The following is an 18,778-nucleotide window of genomic DNA, read 5'->3' as shown; positions in this document are numbered from 1 at the left end:
TTGTCTCAGCATCTTCTGGGAGAGGCAGGCCAGCAGTGACATTAAGTGATTTAAGAGGTTTGGCCTTCTGAAGAAGGCTGTGGACTCTCTTAAACTCCCCAGATTGGTCCAAGAAGACTTTGGAGAATGACTTCTGAATCAAGTCACAACCAGTTTACTTGAAGAGGGAGTGTGCTTTCTAGAAACATGGAAGAGCATGCCCAGTTCTCCTTACTGGCCTGTGAGCCAGAGCCCTAGAGTGTGGAGCAGGGACATGACCTAAGATGGGCTGCCTATGAGGAATTGGTACTGTATTCAAAGAAGAAATGCAGCAGGGTTGCATTTTGGGGATTATTTAACTAGGGATCTCCTGTAGAATTGGAAAATCAATAAGTATCGAAGCCTGCCTTTAATTCTCCCAGGCCTGTGTGCTTTCTCTCACCTGCCAGCCCCTCTCCTCCACACTCCTGCATCTCTCACTAGGGTTCTACCTATCCCTAAACCTGCTGCCTCCTCCCCACACCCTCTTTGTCCTCCTTAGTCAAAATCTTAAATAATCTTTTAAGAAAATGTCAGTCTGATCACACTTTGAAAGAGCCAGCTTAATAAGTAAACTTCCAATTGGGCAAATAAAGGCTACATGTTTGAAGAATAGCAGATTGGACTGAACACACTCCATTCCTCTGCCACCCAAGCAACCAGTATGTAGTGACCCTTACCTTTGCATAAGCCCTCAATGGGGCTCAGTAGATGGTGGTCAGGATTGGAAAGGAAGCAGCTCCAGCTGATATTTGAAATGGAAATCCTGCAGCCTCACATATTAAAGGCCCTAACTTTATGGAACTGTCTAGTTGTGAGGAGAAATGTATAAAGAAAATAAATAGCTATAGAAAATGGTGTGCCTCCGAGACACCTTATGGGTCAGAGTGATCCTCAGAAAGAGGAAATGTCATTGTGATCAAAAGTACCTTTTCTCCTTTCTTGGTGTCTGAATCCTTTTGTGATTTTTCTGGTGGCTACAGGGCCAGATAGGACCTCCAGAGGGCTTTGAGCAGTGAAGAAATTATACTGCCCTCTCTTCTATAAGGACATAAAAGAATATCACATGGGATTTGATTTCTTCCCTCACAACTATTTTTTTTTCAGTCAGATGGTAAAAAAAAAAAAAAACATATTATTTTAGATGCCCCAGTGGAGTGGATCCAATGAGGGCACTTGATCTTCCCCTTCAGTTACCCAGCACCAGGTGAATGAGGTAGGATGGGGAGGTGTTGGGGTGGAAAAAGTTAAACAGATAGGCACACCAAAATTATGAAAGCTAACCAAATGTAAATCATTCTTGATATTTGCTAACTTATCACTGCATAGAGATCTGTAAACAGCTCAGCTTTTCTCCCAGCCTGCAGTGCCAACAGCTTCATCTGCGGCTGTCACATTAAGGCACCAGGGGCTCTGTGCTCCGTGGCCAGCTGCTTTATGCACTGGAAGTAGCTCCATTTTACAAAGCTTGTCTGTTTATAAAGGTAGCTATTATTATAGGATTTTACCCATGTTCACTTTCCTCTAAGCCTCAGAGGTAAGCCTTTTCCTCCCACCTATCTACTTACCTTGCCTTTTATTTTATTATTTTTTAAGCGTAACTCTTAGCAGGAAACATTATAAACGGTTTCCAGCTCAAACTTAGGGCAGAGTGAAAGGGCTGCTTTCTGGCTCCCTGTATAGACAGCTTGTTGTCTTAGGAACTGAAGCACTTGGGTTGATTCTGTGCACAGGGAGGCAATGACAGAAGTGACCTGATGGAGCCCTGGTGAAGGAGTCCAATGTGAGGGCAGGGGCCAGGGGGTGGGGGTTGGGGGTGACATCCCAGATAAGTGCCTGGCAGCTGACATTCCAGCCCCAAGCGGGCCTGGAGCCACAACGCATTAGGCCTCTCAACAATGTTTATCTCCAGAGACTGTTTTGTTTATCTCAGAGGCTTCAGGTTAAATCTCCTTCCTTCTCTTTGCCACAGCCATCTCTCTTTCCATCATCCCTACTTCTGATATAAACTCATATACTTTTTTGTCATTTTCCTAAATTTGAATAAATCCCATGTCTCAGGAATTTATGGACTGATCCTCCATGATGACCATTGTATAGAGTTGATTTGTCAGTTGTCTTTGGCTTGTAATTCAGATGTTATATGGTAAACATTAATTATGTCAGCCAACATTCAGTTACAAACGAGGGCTTAGAAATGGGCTCTTATCAGGAAGTGGCATTTGGTAGATGGATGGTTTTGGTAACAAAAAGAGAATGAGTTTTTTTAACCTCAGCTGGTAAACTACAGAATCACTCTGTTTACCTCCTTTAGGTCCAAATGAGAAAATAGAGGGAGTTTATTCACCTCATTCATTCAACAAATATATATGGAGGGTGTAACTAAGTACCAGGTATTGCTTAACTCCAGCACTTTTTAAAGGTTTCCTTTAAAATATTGTCTCCATTTGAAATCAGACTCAAAAATGAATATGTTCATTTATGAATATTACTGTAACTTCATTAGAACTCTAACTTAAGATAAATGACCTTCCTTCCCCCACCCCCCGCCCCGCAAGGGCACTCGGCCACTGAGCCACATCCCCAACCCCATTTTGTTTTTTATTTAGAGACAGGGTCTCATTGAGTTGCTTAGTACCTCGCTTTTGCTGAGGCTGGCTTTGGTCCTCCTGCCTCAACCTCCACTGGGATTACAGGCATGTGCTATTACACCTGGGGACAAATGACATTTTTAAAGACAAAAAACAAGGAACACTTTTGTGAAAATATTAGCAAACAAACAATATTCAGGTCCCTAATATTTTATCCAAGGACCAAAAAGAATAGCTGTGAAAGAACATGCTAGAAATATGCTAATAGACCCAAGAGGCAAACTCTGGTACTAACTGCACTCATGTCTTGTCATTCATGCTGTGTTGACTGTAATTGCTCACAAGCTTTTCAGGTGCTGGGCCAGTGTCCCCTGAATGCAATGATAGATGGTGCCCTGGAAGGGTAGACCCAGGACTGGCAAATTAAGGGACTAGGGAACATTTGAATTTTTGAGAGAACACAGGTACTTATTTCTTTCCAGGCAAATGGTAAGATGAGAAAAAAACAAAAGAACTCCCCTTACCAGAACCAAAGTTTTGTGCCTCTATTTTCCCTGCTTTCCCTTCAAATAAAACCGACCCCTGGTGGAGTTGACAGCAAGGTGAGGGGAGCTTCCAGCTCTGCCACTGGGCCTCTTCATTATTCCCAAATCATGTTTCCAAAGAATCCTTCAAGGGCAAGCAGCTATTTCCCACTCTGTTTCCTATTTTCAGAGGACTTTTAATCTTCTCTTTTGTCTCCTGTGCAGTTGATAAACTGGCCCCACATCCTCTTCCCTTTATCTGCGCCACCATAGAAGTCTATTGCACTGTTGAGGCTGATCTGTTTCACAAGCTCCTTTGTGTTTACCCTCAAAAGAAAGGCTTTGAAATCTGTGACCATGAAGCTCTGAGTTTGGCTTTGCTTCCCCAGCTAGCCTTCAGTTTACATAACCATATAACCCTGAAGGCACAAATATAAGCAGTCATGGAACAAATGAGCTTCACAGGGCCACATTTAGAGAGGAGCCTATTGTACTGCAGAGGGAAGACCTCCTCAACCCAACACTGAGGTTCATTGGAGCTGGCTTTCTTTATCCTTTGCAAGGCCAGGCGTGGATAGTGAATGACAATGATGGGTTTGGGTGGAGGCGGGAAGGTGCCTACTAGGCAGTCAGAGAAAGCAAGCTGAAACCATTGAACTCCATTCCTTGGAAGAGCACATAGAGTCAGAGCTCCAACTTGAAGATTTTTGTCTCCCTCCTGTTAAGGTACCATTTAGCTGGAATTGCCTTGGTTGTTTGTCAGCAGAGTGATGAAAGTATGCTGTAGGCAAGAGCATTTTGGACTTGGGCAGTGATAGGAATGAATGAGATTCTCCCCTCAGTCTGTATGTTGTAGAAATGATTCATAGATATCTTGAAGAGAGTTGAGAAATGGCCAGGGATATATTCAGTAGTACATGCTTACCTAGCATGCAGAAGGTCCTGGATTCAATCCCCATGACTAAGGGCGAGGGCAAGAGTTGAGAAATACGTGTATCTTCATACTGTCACCAGGAAGATCTTGGTCAACCTTGCCCCACTTAATATGTCCCCTCTCTGATCAGGGCAGGGTGCCCTGGGTAAGAGTTCTCTCCAGCTGTTCATACACAGCACAGTAGATGTGCTCTTCATTTTCCATGTAAGAAGAGAAATCAGTAATGCTCTGGACACCTGGATATTCCCTGGAGTTAGCTGTGAGCTGGGATTGGAGCATGATGATGGCAGCAGGTCACTGTGCTCATACCCACAGACATGCCACCTGTTGAATGTCCAGTATTTATATATTCATCGACTTGATAAAGGAAAGGAAGCAGACATTTCTTCCACAGAGGACTAAACAAAGATACACAGAGTTTCTGCTGCATTGGGAGGAAAATGAGAAGATACACTTAAAAGAAGCAAAAAGGGCATGGCTTGTGTAAATGGATTGAAATTCAGAGATCCTCTTCAGATCTTGGTTTACAAATCACTTCCAGGAAGCCTTCCTGGATCCCTTCGAGGCTGAATGAGGTGTTCCTGCTGTAATTCACTAGTGGTGTTTTCCCACCTGGCCAGACCCCAGCAGACAGCAGATGCTGCCTGTCCTGTAGTTGGTAGGCTGTCAATATTGCTGTCGTTGAAAATGGGCCCAATAAAAATGGACTGCTTGAGGGAGTGCCACTGAGGGAACGAGTGAAGCACAGAATCTTGAGGGGAGGCAAGGCCTTTGAATGCACAGACTGAGTGCTTTGTTTACCCCGTAAGAAAGGTGGTTCCCACCACAGCCCCTGACTAAATCAAGCCTTCCTGTTCTAGTTCACGTTATCTGATGAAGAGAGTAATTTGTTTTACATCTTTTATATGAGCAGAGGCAGTTGAAGCATATCAAGTAGAACTGTGTGTGGGTGGTGGTTTTCTGATTACAATCCATTAAGGCTAAGCTGTGATTTCTAAAGCGCTTTCATTTGTGACATGAGCCAAACCCATACCCAATTTCCTCTCACAGAGACAGCAGCATGCTACTCTTTAGAAATGATTTTTTTTCCGGCTTATGTTATTTTAAGCAGAAGCATAACTGAAAATGTGTATTGAGCAACACAGAATACTTGAGTTGGCACACAAAAAGGAGAACTTTTGAGAAAGACAAGAAAGGTTCCACGTGTGAGCCTGCTATTTTAACCATTTCAGGTTTGGCTTCTGGAGGAAATTGCTCTTTCTCAGCTATTTCTAGAGCAAAACACAGAGCTCTGAATCATCCTTCCCTCCCCCTGCATCTAAGTCATCATGGATGTTTTTCCTGACAAGACCAAGTCCTTGGTCCTGTTACCTTCCCCCTGTGCTAGTGGCTGTTAAACTCAAACTGTAATCAATTCAAACCCTATGGATATGAGGTAGCTCATGGGCTGCTGCATACATCAGGCTCAGGAGCCTCAGTGTTACCCTGTGCCCTGAGACTATCTAACAACACCCCTCTTTACTTGCCACCTTACAATCAGAGATTGATTTATTTTTCCATCAAAATATGAAGCCGTTTACTTCCATCACCCTGTTTTTCCCTCCAGTTGTACCTGGGTGGCCCAATCTTCCTCTGTTGTTTCCAGTTCCCCAAAAGGATTCACTGTAAAGTTAAATGTCATCTGTCATTGATACGGTACCAGACTCTTGTCTCAGTAAACCAGAAAAATATCTCCTCAGCTTCTCCTTCCAACAAGCATCCTTTTACACAGCTCCACTGGCATTTGAATTACCACGCAGCAGTCCACTGGTGTGGGGATGCTACTACTTGGGGATTTGTATGGCACATCTTTCCATAAGAAGGTGCTAATTTACAGTGCCAGTACTGCCACATACCCTTGGACAATACTGATTACAGTAGTCCTCCCTGATCCTCAGGAAATATGGTCCAAGATCCCCCCAGTGGATGTCTGAAGCCACTGATAGTACCAAACCCCATATATAAGCAATAGATAAGCACAGCAGTACCATGACAAGTGACCTGATAACCAAGACTACTAAGTAGACTATCAGGTGATAACAGGATAAACACAGTGTGGATGCATGGGACGAAGAGATGACTGACATCCTGAATGAGGAACTGTAAGATTTCATCATACTGCCCCAAACACTATGAAGTTTAAAACTTATGAATTGTTTATTTCTAGAATTTTTCTCTTTGATATTTTTGGATTGCAGATGACTGGGAGAACTGAATTTTTGGCGGGGTGAGTGCGGGTACTGGGGATTGAACCCAGGGCTGATTAACCACTGAGCCACATCTCCAGTCCTTTTTATTTTTTTATATTTTGATACACGGTCCCCCTAAGTTGCTTAGGGCCTCACTAAGTTGCTAAAGCTGACTTTGAACCTGAAATCCTCCTGCCTCAGCCTCCAGAACCACTGAGATTACATGCATGTGCCTCCACACCCACCAAGAACTGAAGTCTTGAATAAGGTGGACTATTTTAATCTTTCTCAACTGTAAGATAATAATAATCACTGTAGGTGGGTTGTTGTAAGAATTAGAAATCACATATCCATTTCGTCCACACAGTGCCTGGGGTATAATAGCCATATAACGTTTGAACTGGGATGTTTAATAAGCACCTCAAATTTAAAATGGCCAAGAATAAAACTCTTCATGCCTCCATTATGAACACAATCCCTAGTGGTTGTCACCAGCGTTCCTGTCTGTGTAAGAGTTCAGTGTTAGGCAGCCTGCTCTCTCTCTGACCCCCTGCCTCCTTACCATCTCCCCAGTCTGTCCTCCCCACTGTGCTCCAAATGCTGGTTCCCAGATTCCATGTCAGCCCGCATCTTGCAACTCTCCCTCCTTGCTATAGACCTTATGCCATCCCAGAAACATACTGGAACTGTTCTCAGGACTTGATGGAATTCTGCTTCCAATTAGTTGGGTGATGGCCTAAATGGCACTTATGGAAAGGCCTTTCCTGAGCAATCTCAAGTCACCAGTGTTGCATTGCCCTGTTTTGAATCTAAATAGCACCCATCAGTGCTGTTTTGTGTTTTTATCTGTCTTTCCCTCTAGATTTTTAAGGGTTTTGCCTTGTTTGCCACATGTACCTGGCATGTGAGACACATTGGTAGCTCACAGATAATGAATGTTTACCAAGTGAATGCATTTAATGAAAAATGGCAGCTTCCATTATTACCACTCAAATTGGAGAGAGTTTGCTTGAATTAACATATATTTACATGTATGTATCTTATTTATGGGTTAAATAAGGATTAAAAGTTAAAAATGAATTTAGGAAAATTTGGCGGTAACTCCTGAAATATGGACTCTAAATATTGGGTATAGTTATATTTCTTCCCCATGGGAAGACTGATGAGGAGGTGCCTTACTTATGGAAGCTGAAGGAAGCCATTAATGGATATGAAAGTAGGTCCTCAGTCCTCTTACATCTTTCATACCCTCACAAGTTCTACTTGATGTGGACAACTGTCCTGTCTGATGAACTTAATTAAGAAATGAGTAAGTTCCTGCCCAGAACAGTATGAATGAAAAGTCCTGTTGTTTTTTAAATGATTTGTGAAGCCCACCCCTGATCTCACTTCACAGTCTGTACATTAAGGAATACAGGTGAAAGATCCTGGGTTTGTGCCTAAACAGGCTCATTTTCTAAATTATCTAAAGATCTTTCTCTCAGCCAGGCATGATGGCTCCCACCTGTAATCCCAACAGGAAGACAGGACAGCAAGTTCGAGGCCAGCCTCAGCAACTTAGTGAGACCCTGTTGCAAAGTAAAATGAAAAGGGGGTTTGTATCTCAGTAGAGTGCTTGTACGCACTCTACCTTTGTATGCACAAGGCCCTGAGTTCAGTCCCCAGTATCACAAAAACACTTTTCTGATGGTGGGCTCTGCCTTAATAGTAGCACTCTCTGTCTCCCTGAATAGCCCCACAGACCAAGGAATCTAAATGATCCTCGCTACCAAAATACTACTGTGATTACAAATGCTCAACCTCCTCTCCCACTGCAGGAATGGAGCAGCTCAGGATGAACTACACAATAGGTTAGTAAATGCTCAGTTCTGTGCTCAGGACTCCAAGCAGGAAGCAGGGACTTATAAAAGTCCAAGACAGTTCCAGAAGAGGGAAATGGGACAGAAGATGAGTCCTAACTTTTTGCTTCCCTGGCTTCTAAGCCTTGAGACACAGTGATCTTGAGGATTCCCTTTACTACACATTATGCAGTTTCTCTTCTGGTCTCTCGAAATACAAAGGAAAATGAACATACCCTTAAGGAATTCACATTCAAGAAGCACAAATAATGATTGACAAGACACTGACTCACTCAGGAATGTGAATGTGTGTGTCTCCCAGTTGCGTATTCCAAGCCCATGTCCACGCTTTGGCTGTCAGACGCTGCTTCAGAACTCTACACACCCAAGGCCACACGACCTTTGCTCCCCACCTGCCCCTTTCATCATCTCAGTAAGTGGCACCTCTGTGGAACCATGAGCCCAGGAGTTGCTCTCAGTCCATCCCTCTCCCGTCCCCATCAGAATTCTCAAATTCTATCTTGCTTCCATCTTCATTCTCTCCACCCAGTCTTAACTATCATCATCTTGCATCTTCTCATTGACCTCTCAGTCCTGCTTTGGCTCCTTCAGTGTGTTCTTCAGTGGTGGGAAGACCCTGTGCTAAATGGCGCTCATATTAGGTCCTTGTTAAAATTGTAAAGCCATAAACAAGTTATAATTCTACTTTGGGACCATGTTCCATTATACCAAATCAGAGTCACTGTTTCTCTAGCACATGCTGCCTTAGTACCTCCTACTTGCACTATTGCCTCGGGCTCTGGGGACTCATGAGAGGAGCGGGCAGGCCCCCACCCTGAAAGCACTGGCAGACTACTGGTGAAATAGGCAAACACATACAAGCCAGAGTGCTCCCCACTGTTCCAGAGGTGCACTCAGTTCTGTGTCAGGGCTGAGTGGGGAGCTGCTAACTGCCCTGTAGGGGAGCATTGTTCCCAGAAGTAGTCAGGTGGATTGGAGTGGCCTCCAGGTTGCAGCCCTGCTTCCAGATCCCTGTAGCTCCTCACGCCCCAAGTCCCAGCTGTGGAAATGGAGCTAGAAGCTTTTAGCACAAAGGCTCCCACCAAGGGTCAGCACTGAGTTCCGTACCAAATTTCCTTAAAGTAATGGCAAGTTCATAGGGGCCTCTGTTGTCAGAGTGTTGAGTGGGCAGGACCCACAGATGCTAAGCATCCAGCAGCTTGGGGCAGCCCTCCGCTTTAAGGTCTCTATCTAGGTGAGGAGGCGGAGAGTCTAGAACATCCAGCTCCCTCACCCAGCCTGCCTCACTTTGAGGCTGATCTGCAGAAGCAGGTGAGAGCAAAGACTGGCAGAGAATCTGAGATGCTGATAAGATCTGGAAATAGCTCTGAGGACCAGACAGGCTCTCAGGGGACAGAGACCTGTTCCTTTGGAAATCTCTGATAATGACCTGATCTTGTTTTCCTCTTTTCCCCCAAACCTCCATACAGGAGCCTTTCTTCTGGGAGGAATCCTCTATTCCTGGCAGTTTCCTCATTTCAACGCCCTGAGCTGGGGCCTCCGTGAAGACTACTCCCGGGGAGGCTACTGCATGATGTCAGTCACTCACCCGGGCCTGTGCAGGCGAGTGGCACTGCGCCACTGCCTGGCCTTGACTGGACTGTCAGTGGCTGCCCCAGTCCTGGACATCACCACGTGGACCTTCCCCATCATCTCTCTCCCCATCAACCTGTATATTGCCTACCTCGGCTTCCGGTTCTACGTGGATGCAGACCGGAAGAGCTCCCGGAGACTGTTCTTCTGCAGCCTGTGGCACCTGCCCCTCCTCCTGCTGCTCATGCTCACCTGTAAACAGCGACCAGGCAGGAAAGGGGACAAAGGAGACGCTCAGAGTTGAAAACAAATGAGCATTTGGGGAGAAAACAAAAAGCATACAGAGAGACGCACAATTCTTTCCCCTTTGATGTTAGGCAAGAATATTTTGGTAATTCTGGAGCGTGAGAAATCACTGGTTTTAGTACAGGATTATAAAGTAATTTGGTGCTCAGTGATCACTTAACAGTTTTTTAATTATAATATCCAAAAATGCCCCCCAATAAGAAATGGGTTGGCTCAGTTAATATAGAGAAAGATTATTTTTCTTTTTGAGGGTCTTTATACATCTTCTCCTCCAACCTCACGACATGTTTTCTTCTCCTTCACAGGGGCATCTTCCTTTTCTAACTCCTCCCACACACGCACAAACACTCCCCACTGCTGGCCAGGGTGGCAGTTGGTGGTTAGAAGAGGTGGGCACTCGTAACCTGACCTCTGTAATTCTTCGTCCTCAGGGCCCTGCAGGGGCACCTCAAAGGAAATATCCACTGTGGTCAATACGTCCCCTTCCCTGCATATGAGCCAAGGCCCCATTCTTTCTTTCTTTACCCCACACATACTTTCAACTGCATATTCCATCAAACAACTCACAGGATAGGCTGCTGTACAACATCACGAGGGAAGATTCCAAACTGTTGCACAAGAAATTGCAGACTGGACTACCAGCCCCTGCCTTCCCCACACCACCACCACTACCATTATTGAGAAACGTCAGGGAATCAAAGACATCTTTATAGTTCACTTTAAAATGCAGGCTCCATGAGAAACACTTTACTAGAAGGGTAGCTAGCACTCCACTTAATTCCAGAAATCTCTCTGGCTCTTCTCCCATGACTGTACCTCTTTAGTCTGTACTGTGGAACATCAGCTCCTCTTTGCTGCACAGCATTCTCAGGCTGTGTGAGAAAGGAAGGTGGAAAAAAGGGTAAGCTAGGATAACGGCCCACATAGCTCACATTCTTTTCCCTTTAGTGGAAACCACATTTCCATCCCAGTACCTCCTGAGTTCAGAAATTAGCCTTTACATGTACAATGGCTTTGAGAGCTGGAAGCTCTGGGCTCCCAGTGGGGATGGTTCCAGTTCTGGGAGTTTTGTGAGTTAACCTGTAGCCAGGTGTGTCTCAGGTACCGACCACAGTCACCAGTCAATCTTTAGTCCTTCATGTGCTCCCCTGGTTCTCATAGAGCCCCAGTTGCCCAAGGTCATGGACCATGGCAGGATGTTTTAATTACTCAGTCTCTCAGGGCATTGTTGCCCTATGTAGATTGATTCAAGGGGTTAAAGCAGCATTCTAAAAGTCATTACACTATGACTGTTCTCCTGGAAATTTCTAGGGCTGGGGGTGTAGCTCAGTGGTAAAGCATTTGCTTAGCATGCACAAAGTCCAGGGTTCAAACAATAACTGCAAAAAAAAAGAATAGGAAATGTCTAAAGTGATTGCAAAAAGCATCTGATCCCTGTTTCTACTTACCTGAAATATTACCTCTTGACTGTATCCAGGTTATTTGACTATGGGGAACATGGCATAGGAATGTCTGGAAAGAGCATCTACAATAAAACATGTAAGAACAGGAGCGTGTGTGCTGTAACATTATTTTATCATCTTGCGCCAAGTTTCACAGTTTCTGGTACTGCTGAACTCCTTTGTGAACTAATGGAAGGTTACACAGCATATACATATTCATTTATTTTTTGTTGTAAATGGATAAATTGTAGTTGTATATATTTAAGGAGTACAAAGTGATATGGTTTGTGATACAGTATGGAAAAACTAGATCAAACTAACATCTCAAGTACTTATTTTTTGTGATGAGAACATTGAAATTCACTCAGTGATTTTGAAATCTACATTATTGTTTACTGTATTTACCATACTACTTTATGTTGCAAAGAAAAAAAAATACTCTTCCTGTCTAATTGAAACTCTGTATACTGGCCATTATCTCCCTGTGCCCCTCATCCCTTAATCTCATTCCACTCTCTGCCTCTTTGAATTTGATTGTTTGAATTCCACAAATAAGTGAGAGCATGTGGTATTGGTCTTTCCTTGTCTGTCATGTTTTACTTAGCATAATATTCTCTAATTCTAAATCCATATTGTTGAAAAAGACAGGATTCTGATTTTCATGGCCGAATAGTATTCTATTGTGTATATATACATGTATTTTCTGTCTATTCATTCTTCCGTTGATGGATACTAATATAGTTTGAATCTGTAATGCCCCTGAAAGGCCCACATGTTAAAGGCTTAGTACCTAGGGCGATGTTCTTGAAAGGTGGTGGAAACTTTTAAGAGATGGAGTCACTTGGGCTTCTGGTCACTGGGGATATGTCCTCAAGGAAATATTGAGACCCCAGCCCCTTCCCATCTCTCTTGATTCCCTGGCCATGAGGTGAGTAGGTTTGTTCTGCCTCACACTCTCCTCATGATGTGTTCTCTCACCACAGGCCCCAAAGCAGCAGAGCCAACCAACCATGAACTGAAACTTCCAAAACTGTGAGCCAAAATAAACCTTGTTCAAAAAGTCCCAGTGGCCTGCCATGTGTATACCAAATGAAGTCTAGACTTGTCAACACTCAAATCTGAACCTCACTTTCGGTTTTCTCTTGCCATCTTCCATGTGAATCAATGCTACCGACTCCCTGTCCTCACATTCTCCACCACCTCCTACACCCTCCTGTCTGTTTGTCCTCACATGGAATTGGCAACCCAGACACACACACATAGTCTCAGTGTTAGTCAGCTTTTTATCACTGACCAAAATACCTAAGAGGACGAAAAGGTAGTTTCGTCCCATGGTTTCAGAGGTTTAGTCCATGATCAATCAACTTCATTGGCTGGGCTCAAGGTGAGCCAAAACATCATGGCAGAAGGACATGGTGGAGGGAAGCTGCCCACTCTTGGAGTTCAGGAGGCAGAAAGAGCCAGGGGGACAGATATAATTCCCAAGGGCATACCCCAGTGACCCACCGCCTCCAGCCATGCCCCACCTGCCTACAGTTACTACCTGGTTAGTCCCATTCAAATTAGAATAGACTGGTTAGGTTGCAGCTCCCATAATCAAATCATTTTACCTCTGAACATTACTGTATTAACACATGAACTCTGGAGGATTCCTCATATCCAAACCATAACAGTCCGCTCAAGGGCAGTTGCCTGCTCACATAAACTCCTATGGCTCTTTTCCACACCACTGTAAGACTCTTACCTTCATCTGGATTCTGCATCAGCATGCCCCAGTTGGGAGAAGCATTTGTCTTCCAAGTGTTCCAAATCTCTAAGAAATATTACCCATAGAACTGTCTTAAGGGTCCCAAAGCACATGCACACAGATCAATGTGGGCTCAAACATAAAAAATGTAACATCTCCTGCCCTTGAATAGCATTAGTGTTCAGGTCACACAGCCTAAGGAAGGCTGCCCAGACCAGTGAGAGTTTTCATTTGGGTTCTTCAGGCCAGCGCATGAGGGTCTGAAAAGTAGGACCACACCAGTTAGGTAGGTACCACACATTGTGAGAGAAGGAACTTGAGATCTGAATAGGATTACACTTATTTATCATTCTGTTACTGCAGACTAATTGAAAGAAAAAGATTTTAACAAGCTTTCTAAATGGAAATGCTTGGAGCAGAACAGAGCTTTTACTGCTTCTGGCTCTGTTGTGATGAAACACTCACTCCTGAATTTAACTGAAACCAGAGTCTCATTCTTCAGTCACACACCTTGCCTTCCACTCTACTCCCCTCCTACTCCCCAACATACTTCAAATGACATTCAGCCATGAGAATGATGCTTCTATATAATTTTGACTGTAGAAAAAACTCAGGGGAGAAAGACTTTTGGAAAATGCCCACTTGTCCCTTCTAATGACATGTACCCAAAGAACAAATTCCTCATTTGGCTTGCATTGGGGATGTTGTTCTTTTCTGGACTTAGAGACAGCTAGTGATCACCCACAAAGTTGGTTCTGTCAGTGAGACATTTTCTCCATCTATCTGCTAGAATCAGTGGCGTCAACCAGCCAGGTAACTAAATAAGAAGCAAGGTCTAGCAATCCACTTGGACATTGGCATGCTATTTTAGATCTTTTCCCATCAGTTACCAAGCCTTTTAAATAAGCTTGTATCTACTAATTTGCCTCCTAGAAGAAATGTTAAGGGAGAGCATTATACCTGCCACTACTTGGAAATCCAAATATAATTGACCTCATGCTGGACATGTTACATTTTCCAGCATCTTTGCCCATAATTTCCAAACCAACTGTAAGATGCGAAGATGCATTGGAGGCTCTGCATCAGAGCCTCCGATGTTCACCTCCTAATTCAGGTTCCATCACTCAATGGCTAGACCCTGCTGTGTGCATGACAGAATACCTGAGAGGTAAGGCATCTGATGGCTTGTGACAACCTGAACTTCTATTCCAATTGGCCCAGCCTGGGTCAGAACTCCAGAGCCCATCACTGAGGCCATCAGGTAGAGGTAGACAGTCATCACTGGAGCCTCTGAAAATGAATCACCAATCTGACTACTACCCACCTCTTCTACCTCCCCTAGGGTTTAACCAATTCCTCTCCTGAGACACATGTCTGCAAGCCTCCCACTATCATCTTCCTCTTTGATCTCTCACCCCTATCCGCTCTGTTTCTCAATTAGCAGCCAGCATGGTCTTTCTGCACCAGAAGATCACACTCTCTCCCCTGAGCGCCACTCTTCAAGGGCTTCCCTTCATATCAGGAATAAAATTCAAAGAAGGAATAAAATTCAAAGAACTCACAAAGGTCTACAAGGCCCCAGTGATCTGGCCCTGCTTCCCTCTTTGATCTCAGAACTATTCTCCTGCCCCACTTATTCTCCTGTCCTTCCTCCTGTTTCCTCTCCCCCAACCCTCCCTCCAGTGCTCACTACTCCTTTAAAGTGTTTTGTTTTTCTCCTAACATTTCATACCACTATTGGACAATCTATTATATATTTTATTACCTATTTATTGTCTTCCTCCTAGACAAGGACTATACCTTTGCATCAATTTATCTCCAGTATCTAAAACAATGCTTAGCACAGACTCAATAAATACTTTGTGAATAAAGAAAAGGATAATCCTATCTGGATTATTTGAGACCCCTGTAGTCAGAGACAGAATCTATTATCCTGAGATAAAGAATGATCTGACTTGGAAAGGTGTTTAGGACATGTAGTTACATGAGAAAGATGGCTGCTAAACAGTCCTATCCAGCTGATAACAATCCCTGTCACCACCTGCCCTCAGGGCTTTCCTGGGACCACACCAACCAGAGGGCACTCCAGTGCTTCCAGGTCACCAACCCACAGCTTCCACCTGTATTTTAGTCAGTTTTTTCACTGCTGTCACCAAAAGCCTGACAAGAACAATTTTAAAGGAGGAAAAGTTTATTTGGCTCATGGTTTCAGCAGTCTTGAATTCATAGATGGCTAACTCCGTAGCTCAGAACATCACAATGGAAGGATGTGGAGGAGCGAAGCAGCTCAAGACTGACAGTTAGGAAGCAGAGACCATTTCTCATCGTGGACAAAATATATACCCCAAAGGCACACCCAGAGTGACCTACTTCCTCCAACCACACCCTACCTGCCTGCAGTTACTACCCAGCTAATCTATTCAGGTGGATTAATGCACTAATTCGGTTAAGGCTCCCAAACCCAATCATTTCACCTTTAAACTTTCTTGAATTGTCTCATACGTGAGCTTTCTGGGGACACCTCATATCTAAATCACCTCATATCTAAACTTGTTTCTGGAATTTTCCTTCTCTGACTTCAAACCAACACCCCACCCCCACCCACCACCATTCCTGCAGTATTCATCTCCCATGCACAGGGAGCATCCCTGATCTAAAATCCAAAATACCCCCAAATCAAAAACTTCTGAGTGTTGGTCAACATCATACCACAGATGGCAAATTCCACACCTGTCCTCATAGTAGTGCAAGCATACTAAAAATTATATAAAATCATAAAAATTGTTTTCAGACTAGACTATGTGTATAAAGTCTAAGTGAAATATACAGAATTTCCTGTTTAGACTTGAGTTCCGTCCCCAGGAATCTCATTACATATACACAAATGTTTCAGAACCCCAAATTGAAACACTTCTGGTCCCAAGCATTTTGGATACAGGATACTAAACCTATGCATTTTACTTTCCCATTTATTTACCATTTCCCCTACTTCCCCACCATTCACCCATGAACTTTAGTCAGGAAGAAAAGTCTGATTCTCACTGTGGTGTCCACAGGTACCTAAATCAACAGGCAACCAATAAATGTCCACACGACAGATGTACTGTCAGTGACAGAAGGAATGGATGAGCACCTTTTGGGGAGTGGCTCAAGGTGCAGGTGGTAGGAGCACTTGGAAGTAGGAGATGGACTGGATCCAGGACACACACATGTTTGTACTTGTTTTGTGAAGAACATTGCCACGGTGAACCAAGGAAAATTCTTTTATTTCTTCTTAGTTTCACTTACTCAATAGTCTTTGTTTTATGAATTGTGGTAGATATTCGTTATTTCCTGCATCTTTAGGGTTATGTTGACTCAACTACTTAATAGTAGCGGAAAATTTTTAGTCAAGTAAATTAAGTTGAATTCTTGGCCAACATTTCTATTGAAAACTATTTTTCACAAATTTCTACTCCTCTTTTTCACTTGGCAGAGACTCTATTTTTTTTTTTTTATAACAGATCACATTTTTTACACGATAACATAGAATTTTGATGATTCTGATAAAGGCCTCTGTTTTCTTAGTTTTCAATAATTCATTTAAAAGTATATTGAAAGTGGACTCTGTTTAGAATATTCAAGCTAATGATCATGTCTGTTATTATTTTGATTTCACTATTATCAGTAAATTAAATTTTTGCAATGGAAAATAAAGATTATTAAATGTAAAGTGGATTTGGTTTCTTTCAAAAAATTCTGGGGTTTTAGAAGATGTTGACATTTGGTCGACATTAAATACAAATATATTTAAATGATTAAAATATGGATGTTTCTCAAAATGGAAAATGTGCTTCAAACACTCTCATGTGCTCGGTTTTAAATACACATATAAAATCGAGCAGCTGGGCAAGGTAGTGCACACCTGTAAGCCAGGTGGCTCTGGAGACTGAGGCAGGAGGTTGGAAAGTTCAAAGCCAGTTTTAGCAACAGTGAGGAGATAAGCGACTGAACCAGTCCCTGTCACTAAATAAAATTCAAAATAGAACTGGGGAAGTGACTCAGTGGTCAAGTGTTCCCGAGTTTAATCCCCAGTACCCCCCACCCCCCAAAAAAGAAAAATCCAGCAAAACCTTTTCCTTGAATGATCTGAAAAATTAATGCAGTGTAATCTTGAACATTTCAATTACAAAAGTTGAAAAATTTTGGGCTTGGGTTTTAGCTCAGTGGTAGAATACTTGCCTGGCATGTATGAGGCATTGGGTTCAATTCTCAGTACTGCATATAAATAAATGAATAAAATAAAGATCCATCAACAACTTAAAAAAGTTGAAAAATTTTGAAATGTGAAGTCCTTGGGAACACAACTTTTCATGATATCCCCTAGAGATTGAACTATTTAATCTTAGCATGATACAGATTTCCCAAAACTATAAACTGAATATGAGATTAGCTTTAGCAATTCTTACTGAAGAAGTATTAAAATAAATGTGAGGAAAGGTATGGTTTTCTTTTGGCTTCTCAGGAAATTTGTTGCTTATATAATTGACATATAATGTACACATTTTAGAAATATGGCTTTTAAGTCCTATAGATTATCTTTAAAAATATTTTCTAAGTCTAAAAGGCAAACTATGCTGTAGAGGAAATGCTCTGCAATTTTTTTGAGAATAAGTGTATGCAATGTAAATATATTTAAAAAGAAATAGGTTTGATCTGAAACTAGATTATTTTCTTTTTCTTTTCTTTTCGTATGGAGGATTGAGCCCAGGCAAGTTTAACCACTGAGTCACATCCCCAGCCTATTTATTTATTTATTTATATAATTTTGAGATAGGGTCTCCCTAACCTGCTTAGGGGCACGCTAAATTACTGAGGCTGGCTTCGAATTTGCCATCGTCCTACCTCAGCCTCCGGAGTCACTGGGATTACAGTGGTGTGTGCCACCATGTCTGGTGAAATCTGATATTTTTCTAAGAGATTCTATTGATTATCTCCATCTTCATCCTGAATGCTTTCCACTAAATTGTTTTTAACTCATTCCCACCAGATTTGACTTCAGTCACCTCTATGTATCCAGGTCAGCTTCAGTGAAGAGAACCCTCCCTGGTTTTCCAAAAGGGGAGCTGCTAGAGAGGCAGAAGCCAAGAGAATGGGACTCATGTGCATATAAGGTCAAGAAGATGGGAGTGCCCCCCATTCAGTGGATAAGGATAAGGTTCTACCATCTTGATGAAAGCCAGTCTTTCCCCAGGAGATGTCAGCCAGGGGGTGCTGCAGGATGAAAAAATGGAGGAGGCAAAGCAAAAATGTGTCACGTGACCCCTCCCCACCCCAAACATTCAAAGAGAGGCTAGGTGACTAAGGCAAACAATCTGGAGATCAGCAAGGCAAACAAAAACAAGGCCCTCACCCCTTCACAATTTCAACAAACAGACAAACACAAAGCACAGGGAAGCTGCAAACCAAACAAAGCATCCACTTAGCAGAGAAGGTAGGACGGGCTAACTCACTAGCCATTTATCCTATTAGCCACTAAGCAAGTAATTATCTAAGGTGCTATATGGGCTGCACCTTG

At 43.0% G+C, this 18,778-nt stretch overlaps 1 protein-coding gene across 1 annotated transcript in view; it reads left to right on the top strand.

Annotated features, from left to right (window-relative positions):
* Nucleotides 1-11,568, top strand: part of COX10 (cytochrome c oxidase assembly factor heme A:farnesyltransferase COX10) — a 124,609-nt gene extending 113,041 nt beyond the window's left edge. Inside the window, 1 exon segment of the mRNA XM_079131167.1 lies at nucleotides 9,624-11,568. Coding sequence (XP_078987293.1) covers nucleotides 9,624-10,030 — 407 coding nt within the window. The 3' untranslated portion in view covers nucleotides 10,031-11,568.
* The last annotated feature ends 7,210 nt before the right edge of the window (nucleotides 11,569-18,778 follow it).

The sequence above is a fragment of the Sciurus vulgaris genome, assembly GCF_902686455.1.
Source record: "Sciurus vulgaris genome assembly, chromosome: 3".
NCBI classification, from domain to species: domain Eukaryota; kingdom Metazoa; phylum Chordata; class Mammalia; order Rodentia; family Sciuridae; genus Sciurus; species Sciurus vulgaris.
Note: the sequence above shows the minus strand (reverse complement) of the source record. Positions and strands in the feature narration are given on the sequence as shown.